Here is a 9,981-nt window from a genome sequence, read left to right on the forward strand (position 1 = left end):
GAAGGCGAATTACGGCGAACTTTAAGCAACAGAAATAAGTTTTGTATCCTTTTTCATAATTTCAACCTTAACAATTTTTTCGCTGGTTTTTTTCTATACTGTTTCTCTCGAAAGCTACTAAAATCGATGAGTGTAAGTGTGCGTGGGCAACGATTTTCAGAAGCTTTTGCGGCGAGACATGCGCAGTAAGATTTTTTCTAAGCAACGACATGGAAAGCGGTTTTTTTAAATATTTAATATTAAAGACATATCAGATAATCATGTAATGTATGAATCCAGGATATCTTCTTAATTATAACCAATACAATCGAACATATTCAGCTTTTATCTGAACAAGCTAGAGAATGAGAGATTAAACACTTTTTACTTTGACTTTGCCATTTACGTAACAATTGAAATTTCTAGTTTGTTGTTTACATGTGTATGTCCCCCAAATTCTCTGAATAGAATTCCCATTCGCTCTTGAATACAATACCGTGAATTCTGTCCACCACTGTAACCTGTTCACAGCTGATTCGAACGATAACAATAACATTTCGATAGGTACGACAATCATTGGCTTTTATCATCCCTAAATTTACCACAAACCAACACTTCACTAAATAACAAAAAAAAAACATTTTAATTTAGTTGTAATTTAAACCGGATTCTTCGCATTGGAAACCTACAAAATCGACGGAATTCAGGGCTGCAGAAAGAGAGCACTGGAAGGTCAGAAGGCTGGAGCGGAGAGAAGGAAAATCAATGTCATCCACATCCATGTCACCCAGCGAGGTGAGTAATTGTTGCGGCTTTATTGACGTTGTTGTTGGTACTCAACACTTGTGTCAATGTTTGTCCCGGAGCCGGTCTAGTCAAAAATACACACACAGGGCAAGCAGGGGATCACATCTGGAAAAGAGAAACCTGAAGCTAACTTGGCAACGGAGTCAGTCAGTTATATAAAGAATATATGTATATGAAAGCATACCCTTTGTATCCAGATCGCGTTGCACCTCGCTCTGTCGTCGCCCACAAATCGATGCAATCGAACTGGCGCTGTTTATTGTTTATGCAACTGCCCGCACTTCTGCAATCAGTGCAAAAACATTCAACAAAATTAGCTGACAGCGAATGTTTTTGTTTATGCCACATAAACAAGACCGCTCAGCCTTGAAAGCCCCCCAACCCAGTCATCCAGTTTCGTGTCGATCCTGGTGCTCATTTCTCAACTTTACTATCTTTCTCTCTCTCTCTCTTATGGGGCACTTTTTTCACTCTCACGCCGAAAAAAAATAAAAGCTCCAACGCAGCTGACTTTGGCGTCGCTTTATACCGTTCCGTTCAGTTCTCGCTGACACGCGAATTCACACGCGCGATCTTTGTTTTTACTCTGATTTGTGTGATATTTCATTTGCAATTCAAATTGTGTCGCGAAAAAGTTTTCGGTTTTCGATTTTATCTCTGAGATCTGGTTTGCCAACAGGAATTGATTTTTGCCCCCCACCCGAAGCTTTTCATTCCCCAAACCTATTCCCGTTCACAAAGTAAACTTTGATCCCTTGTCTTCCTTCTATTAGGTGTACCACCCACTAGAATTTTGGCACGCGTTCAAATAAGAATTTTAGCTCTAGTTACGTCTGAACATTTTAAAAATAGAGATACATAGCAAAAAAAAAAAAAATTAAGAAAATTTATTATTCATATGAACAAAAAAAATTGCAAAAATCAAGAGAATGAGAACCAGTTTCTAGCATTGGCAATAAGTACATATTATGTATGTGCCAACCAGTGTCTTGTCGTATACCCTTGCCTCAGAGAGTTATATAAAATTTGTCGAAAGGATTGCAACGCTCCAAAAGGACACCTGAAAAGGATTAATAACATATGTTCTTGATAGATGATTGAAGAATCCAATAGGGTAACCATTCTTCGTTATGCCAATATTAGGTTCCGCGTTCTATTTATTTTATTTGCCATGAAATATGCATGAAACAATGAAGCATATAAATTGAAATAGGGAAGGGTTTGTTAATCATCTTTATACCATGCATTTTTAGATTCAAATGGTACATTAAAGTCGCACAAAATGTGCGTAACAGGAAGAAAGAAGAGAGATGACTCTCTTTATGTATCTTAATAACTCTATTTTATACATTTACTTCCCTTGTTCATGGGTCAAGATCTGTGTTAGAATTGTTTAATATTTTCAAGATTATTTTGTTTTGCTATTTTGTGGACAAGTCATATTAGTAATATTTTTTAACGTGTGTTAAAGATGTTACCAATATTTACATTAGGAAAATGATTGTCTCAACAGCTGTGGCTGCTCAGCAATTACCGTTGTAATTCCGACAAAAACAGCTGGCAAATTAAACGATGCATTTTATTTAATTAGCGACGACTCCATTTCAATTTCAATTTAATTCATTTCTCCTTACCTTTCAATATTCATTGTAATTGCATGCTCCTCTCACGTGTTGTCATTGCCAACACCGAGCACGTCCCGCGGGGATGGTAAATCAATCATCATCGGCTAACAACAAAAAGATGACGGATAAGTGTGGTTGGGGGGTTGGACTCGGACTCGGATTCGGACTCGTACTCTCGAATTTATCACTCCAAAAGAACGTGACACTCAGAACCAGAATCTGTGCCTCCCTACGTTTTGTCTTAAAAAAAAGCTGGTTTTCGTTTTGTTTTTATTTTCTCTCTAAAAATAAAGTCCAAAAGCATCTTGGTGCTCTCTGACGTCACAATCTCTGACTTATGACGTAGTGAGATTAATTATCGATTGTTATTTGTTGTTTTTTAACAAGTTTAAGGTTACACCCGTCTAAAGCGCTGCCCTTTTTTCGTTTTGTTCCCGTTTTCAGTGGCGGTTCTATCGTGTATAGAGGAGGAAACTTGCCAATTTGTAGGTGTAATGGTGTTTTCAATCGACCAAGGCTTGCAATTAGGCTAATTTCCATTTCAAATATTCGTGAAAATTAAACATTTTTCGATCCCAGATCCCACCTGGATCCTTCCTTATCTCTCAAAATATTAAAATTTCGATAGCCAATATAAACAATACTCCTACCGAAAATGTATATCCGATTTTCAATGCAAAGTTGTTTACAATTCTTCACTCAATTTTTTAGATCCGACACTGTTTTTTCTTTTTAAGTAGACAGTGTTTTGCCTTCTTTTTTGCCTTTTTTTCGTTTTGTTGTTGTTTAATGCGCTTATTTTGTTGCTGTTGCTGCATTGCTGTCATTCTTGTTGGATTCAGGAAGTCGTTTGTTTGGCTTTTTTGGGAGGCGGGCTGCATGTGAAAGTTGCATAATTTTTTTTCTTGTTTTCTGTGGATCAAAATGGCGTGATTCAGACTGTGGTTTGAAGACAATTCCCCCCAATCCATAAAAAAAGAGTGAATAGTCGAAAACAAGAATTTTGGTCTGAGATTATGACTCATCCACCCACCGGCCATACTTTCTCATCTGGCCACCGCAATCAGACTTGTTTATCCAACCCATCAACCACCCTCCACTCTCTTTGCGGGCGCCCCTCTTCAACAGCCAAAAAAAAAAACATTTTTATCAAACACAAAGATTTTGGCAATTTTTTTATATATCTGCGGCACGCTTGTTTATTATTTGTGTTTACTCATTTGGTTTGTTTTTTTTATTAGGTGAAGAATCAGCGAAGAACGTGAGAGATGATTCGTTGTATTTTCCATCCGAAATATATATAAAAAAAATGATTTTAAAGAAACCCAAAGGAGCGATATGTATTTCATATCTATAAATTTCTAGAGAAATGAACGACCTTCTGATGGGGGGTATAATTTGTATATATTAGTATGTATATTTAGGCTTAGCCCACTTCAACTTGGCCAAGTCTTATAAACAAACGAAAATGCTAGACGCATTTAATTGCTGTTTATGTATATATACATACATACATATACGATCGATCAGTTATTCTGTTTCTATGTAGACACCCAGAACTTGTAGGCGCATTTATTTTTAAACTGCAAAATTATAAAATGCAGTTGCAGAGAGCTTTGCTCTCTCACTCTCTTTTCTTTGGTTTAGTTTCTGTGTTTGGTTCCGATATTGACCAGGCCGACGTTTGGCCTATCGCGAATGCTAATCTTATCGGAAATATATAGCTTATCAGGTCGCAACAGCATGGCATAGCCGTGTACCCGATAAGGTTCGGTTAATGAATGTATGTTCCAGGAGAGTAAGGGCCTTGAGGAGGGGGTAACTAAAATAAAGCAGCTGTCCCATCTCGTGATCTGGGAAACTGAGCATTATAATTAACCCAAAGCCATAAACACTAGATGCGTTGCAAAAAAGAAAAAAAAATAGTTTTTTTGCTAAGCATTATCGGAGAAAGAAGCGTTCTCATAACGCTGACCGATGACTACGTGCCCCATACCCACAATCGCGTCATGTCTGGCGCCTTCTACTCCGCCTTGCAGTCTCTTCGTTGAATCAATCGTTGCGCCAGTCGTTGCCCATACGTTGGCACACTAGGAACGGTTCTCGCTCGTCTAAACAAAAACAGAAACAAATTAAATTTATATATATATAGAGAGAGAAAACAAATATGTTGGCATTTTTGTTGTTGTCATTCCCTGGGAAAAGCTAAAAGTTAGACGCACAATCCAGTTGGCATATTGTTAAAATTTTAATTAATAGCAAGCAACGAAAAAGCTGTAACAACTGAGAATCAAATATAAACAATAAAATATATATTGCTACATACAAAGAGAAGTGCTAGTAAAAGTGATACAAAATGCTAAAACTATTTAAAAAATCAAAAGAAAAGATACCAAAGTCGGAAATTATAACCGAACCAAAAGAGCCAAAAACTCCTCCAGTTTCTAAATGTGGCAAACCTTTGCTATTGGATAATTCACGTTGGGAGGCAAGTATATCCTTAGATAAACATTGAATACAAAGGTTTCTAAAGGCTCACAGTGGGAGACAATTCCTTAAAATCGTTGAATGTTAAGGTCTTATGGCCTTTTCGGATGTTAACTTTAGAATAATTCCAGGAATCGAGAATGAGTATATTTGTTTATATATCAAAGGCGTAGTTAATTTTTAACTACGTCTGCACTTCAATTGTTTCTCGTTCTTGTTAAAAACGTAACAATTTAACGAAATAATGCCATTTCTTTGCATTTGTGTGTATTTATGGATAGAACGAAGAAGGAAAACAACGATTGACACTTCTATAAATTCTATCAGCGACTGTTTTTGGACTGTTTATCTTATCGGGCAGTCAGTATATGCCAGAATATTGACGTTTGTAAGCCAAAACAGGAACGGAGAAATGGCGTATAGATAAGACTTGAAAAGAGACGACGAAAAGAAGCAGAGAGAAAGGGGGGAGTTCAGGTTTAAGGTGTGCTTATGATAAGATAACTTGGGGAATCAGCAAAAGGCAAAAGCTTACATTTTTTAAAGTTATTTACTTATTTTTGTTACCTTTCCTTTTTACCTACAGCGTCGCCTGCACAAAGAGCTCATGTCACTGATAAAGGAGCCACCACCAGGTGTTACAGTGGATACAGAAAGTGTACAACAAAACTTATCCGAGTAAGTAATAGTTTCCCAAACTGGGCCAAGTTCAGCGTCAACGATAAATTTAAACACAACAAAAATAAGCAAAAAACTGGTTTAAGACCTAATTAAGCAAGTTGCAAAAAAAAATGAATTTGAAACAAAGCTGACAATTGTTAACTTGAGTTTACTCTCGATTTTTTTTCAGATGGAAGATAAATATCAAAGGTTTCGAGGGCACACTTTATGAGGGCGAGGACTTTCAGTTATTGTTTAAATTTAATAATAAATATCCATTCGATTCACCAGAGGTAAAAGCAGTAATAAATAATTGGAAATAAATAAATTTTCATTGCCCTTTGTGTTCTTCAGGTGACCTTTATTGGGAACAATATTCCAGTTCATCCACATGTCTATAGCAATGGACATATCTGTTTATCTATATTGACTGAGGACTGGTCGCCAGCTTTGTCCGTGCAATCGGTGTGCCTGAGCATAGCTTCGATGCTAAGCAGTTGTCGCGAAAAGAAGCGACCACCCGATAATACACTCTATGTTAAGACTTGCAATAAAAACCCCAAAAAGACGAAATGGTGGTATCACGGTGAGCACTCAGTAAGCACTTAATCTTGGTTAACTTAACTTAAATTATAATTGCATTTCAGACGATTCTGTTTAGTTAGCACACGTTTTTTGTCTACTGCCTATTTGCTTGGCGCTACTTGCAACAAATAACACCAATAAAAACATTCAAAATTACTTTACGCTGCCGATAGCAAGAGAAATTCACAATCAATCCAACCAAATTCAACTTAATATTTGGGTCTACTTGAAGTCTAGCCTCACTTAAAAAGAAAATTAACTGTGACACTACATTCTCAAAGGAAAAGGGAAAAGTTGATATACAAGGAATATAAAGGAAATCGCAAGTCCAACAACAGCAACAGAAAAATATTATAAACGCCTTGAATATCCCAAGGCGTGACATGTATAAACAAATACCTATAATGTTAACATTTTTAAAATTAGCTTAAGAACCAAAATCACAAAATTTACGTCTAAATTATATGTTAATCATATTTCCTACCACCTAAACAAAAAAATCACATTTGTAAATATTGTACATCTTCGCTCTTCTACAAAAACAAAAATGGTGCAAGGGGAAGCACACTAAAACTGCATCCCACATTCCATTGCACCCATTTAAAAGAGAGCTGCTGAGATATACATTTTTTAAATTTTAGCCATTTCCTCATGAGTTGAGTTTGGAACTCATTTTCGCAGACACATCAAATGTTAAATATGCTACATTTCACTTTGTTGTCCCCAGTTGTGCTCATTTCATTGTTCGAACCTTTCTGTAAATCATCGCAATTTGTTATCAACTTCGTCGTGATTATCATTGTCATCTGTGGCCAAACCAATCTCGCATGTGTTACCGAAAAAAAAATATATAAACATTTACCTCTTACTGTTGTGCAAGTAGATAGATATCTGCACAATCATATTTAACTATATAACCTGTAATTCTGTATAAAGCAATCCAAAATCCATTTAAAAACAAAATGGCAACCCAATTATGTTTATTGTAGTCATAGCTTATATATTACTAAATATATATATATTTACTGTTAAAAATATTAAATAAAACACGCCGGTATTTAAAGGAAGGCAGTTTTATAACTACTACGAAACTGAAAAAATTTTTTGCTAGGGTATCCTTGAATACAAGGATATTTCCACATTTTGTGGAACTTTTTGGACGTTATTATAACTACCCCTCTACAGAAATTTAAAACTCAAATATTTTGAAAGAACATTATATACAGCCTTGGATACAGATCGATAGTCCTGATCATGGAAAAAATTTCATTTGTATGCACATAAAAAATGATTTATATAAATGCATAATAAATTATTTATTTACTTAAAAAACTAGCAAAATGACAGGACATTTCTATTCAAAAGTTTGAAGTTCTCAAATTGGACCACTTGAGTTCAACAAATCAAGCTGTGCTTTCCCTTTATATGACCGTAGACGTGCCAACACTGGGCGCTGTGTAAAATAAACATTGAAAAGCCTCCTGCAAAGCACGCTGGCAGGCCAGAGAAGAGGTAAAACCACCGGCATTCTCTTGCAAAGTTTCGGGACGTATATGGGATATATATCCCTTGGATTCAATATCACTGATGGGCGGTACACCGGGACCTTCAGAGAAAGCTAGCAGCGGTTCGTAGACAAATAGTGGTCCCTCTTCCGATTTGGGAACAGATAGCAAAGTGTGGTCAGCTGTCTGGCCAAATTTAATCCCTGTAGAAAATTCATTTGCTGGCTTTGGTGGTGGCAAATTTTTTTCTTCCAAACGCTGCTTTTCCGCCTTCTCAGCGAACTCTGTGACTATTTGAGCTGCATCCTTTCCGCTGTACATTAGCTCCTCAATAAGCGCTTGTTTGTCGTGAGCCTTTTTCTTTTTGTGCACAAGGTCGAGGTCCTCCAGTTCCTTTTTCCTGGCCTCCTCTTGAATACGCTCGAGTTCAAGCATCTCTTCCAACGCATACTCTTCACGTCCGACGCGAGTTTTGTTCCGTTGAATTACTTCACGGTTGTCCCTCTTGTACGCCTCGATGCGCTTATTGGTTTCTATAATCTCAATATTGTTGCACAGATTATACACGATGTTCTCAATCTCCTCTAGGTAATCATTGTACTCATCGAGAGAGGCAAAATCCTCTTCCCGCTTGTTGTAGTCCCTAAGAATGCGACGCCGTATGTCCACCTCCTTCTCTACCATGGGATCTTCAAAAAGTTGAACTCGGAAATTGTTGCGCCGTAATGGCACCATACATTCCGGGCAAGCTCCAGATCCCTTCAGAAAGAGCAAGTCCACACAGGATTCACAGAGCGTGTGCCCGCAAACATTGACCATCAACTTGAGAGATGGATTGCGGTATTTGGTGGTCTTACATCGCGGGCACGCTTGATCGTCCATGCTGTTGGATGAGTGTAACAGGTTATGCAGTGGTGGATATTGCTATACTTAATGTAAAATACAAATAAATCCCGGAATAATAATTATTTATTTATTGCAAAGTCGTGAAATTTCGCAATATAGAGATGAGCCAAAACAAACCACAACTGCGAATTCGCTTATCACAAGTAAAGTTATCGATTACAATGGACTCAGGCCTTAGCACTATTTACTTAGCCCTTAGCACTTTTTATTTAGACCTTAGGACTTTTACATAGACCTTAGCACTTCCGGCTTAGACCTTAGCTCTTCCGCTTCTTTAGAGAATTGAAATATTTTGAACATTTTGTTTTTTATTTTTAAACAGCATACGCGGTATTCACATTAGAAGTAGATTTTAAATATGTATTTTTCCCTCCTTTTTCAAGGACATTAATTAATTTGTATATATATGAATATATAGATGTAATTACTTTTGATATATTTTTCATTTACATTTTACATATTAATATATCGAAACTGAAAACCTATACGCGTTTTCCAGCAGTTTTACAGAGTTTTAGTCGCTTAACATATACATTTTACGTTTGTATCTTATTACAGTAATCAAACACAATTGTTGTTTTATAAGTGTAGATAAAAGCATTGCCAAGCAGTTGAACAAATATATATATACACCTAGACCTCGCTTTGCGTCGTTTCGTTTTGCGTTTTTTCGAAGTTGCGTCGCTGCTTTATTAGTACTAATTTTCACTGTGCGTCGTTAAATTCTCGTTGTTGCGTTGTTTTGAGCTCGAGTGTTTAACTTTTTTTTTTTCTTAATCAGCCATTGTGGCAACGCCAATATCAACTTTTACCAACATTGCCTTTGAATTTTTGTCAGTTTTACGTTTTTCAACATTGACATCTAGCTTACCTATGTACTTCTGTTTATAATTGCGTCTTGCTATCAAAACTCGGGAAAGGTTTAGTAGAAATGTTCGTAGAACAGTGTTTATCCTCCAAACAAATTTCAAAAGCGATGGGCTTGATTGACGAAGCAATGGAGAATTTTTATAAAAAACGATCCTGACAATGACAGAAGTGTTAAGGTATCCCAAACATCAACTGCTACCAAGAAATTTATTTAAATTTACAAAAAAAAGCTATTCACCAAACTCTGGACAAATTTTTGGTGAACGAAGCCACTAAAACCTCATAAAGATAAATAATTGAAGAAAAGGTTATTTTGATTTAATGGAAGCAGTTTTTTTTTTAATGAATGAATGCAATAACATTTTTGTTCAATTTTTCTTTCTAAAAATTAGTATTTTTATGGCCCGGGAACCTATCTTTGATCTTTCCATGGTTGCCTATAGAAAATCTTAATTCACTTTGCGTCGTTTCATTTTGCGTCGTGTTTTTTTGGAACGTATCCCCAACGCAAAGCGAGGTCTAGGTGTATATGTATACGGATGTTTTCTTTTTAATTG

The 9,981-nt window shown here is 36.4% G+C and overlaps 2 protein-coding genes and 1 long non-coding RNA gene across 5 annotated transcripts; 1 reads left to right on the forward strand and 2 right to left on the reverse strand.

Moving 5' to 3' along the window:
• The first annotated feature begins 411 nt into the window (after positions 1–411).
• On the forward strand, positions 412–7,229 carry LOC6639848 (ubiquitin-conjugating enzyme E2 W). 3 transcript variants are annotated; one of them, XM_002062797.4, is made up of 6 exons: positions 412–543; positions 631–774; positions 5,485–5,576; positions 5,749–5,851; positions 5,913–6,144; positions 6,206–7,229. In XM_002062797.4, exons 2-6 carry the CDS (start codon positions 745–747, stop codon positions 6,217–6,219), a joined length of 471 nt encoding a protein of 156 aa, XP_002062833.1. In that variant the 5' UTR covers positions 412–543; positions 631–744; the 3' UTR covers positions 6,220–7,229. The 3 variants fall into 3 exon arrangements, with proteins under 3 accessions (XP_002062833.1, XP_023037668.1, XP_015034447.1); XM_023181900.2 differs by lacking the exons at positions 412–543; positions 631–774 and adding exons at positions 1,481–1,526; positions 4,671–4,899; XM_015178961.3 differs by lacking the exons at positions 412–543; positions 631–774 and adding an exon at positions 4,568–4,899.
• LOC124460005 lies at positions 620–1,358 on the reverse strand. The gene is made up of 2 exons (XR_006953957.1): positions 971–1,358; positions 620–912 (listed from the first exon to the last, which is right to left on the reverse strand). It is a non-coding gene; the product is annotated as an uncharacterized LOC124460005 (long non-coding RNA).
• A 205-nt stretch (positions 7,230–7,434) lies between the features above and the next one.
• On the reverse strand, positions 7,435–8,690 carry LOC6639847 (CDK-activating kinase assembly factor MAT1). Its single transcript, XM_002062796.4, has one exon. The coding sequence runs from the start codon at positions 8,528–8,530 to the stop codon at positions 7,565–7,567; it is 966 nt and encodes a 321-aa protein (XP_002062832.1). The 5' UTR covers positions 8,531–8,690; the 3' UTR covers positions 7,435–7,564.
• Positions 8,691–9,981: the final 1,291 nt, after the last annotated feature.

Source organism: Drosophila willistoni, assembly GCF_018902025.1.
Source record: "Drosophila willistoni isolate 14030-0811.24 chromosome 2L unlocalized genomic scaffold, UCI_dwil_1.1 Seg196, whole genome shotgun sequence".
In the NCBI taxonomy this organism is placed as follows: domain Eukaryota; kingdom Metazoa; phylum Arthropoda; class Insecta; order Diptera; family Drosophilidae; genus Drosophila; species Drosophila willistoni.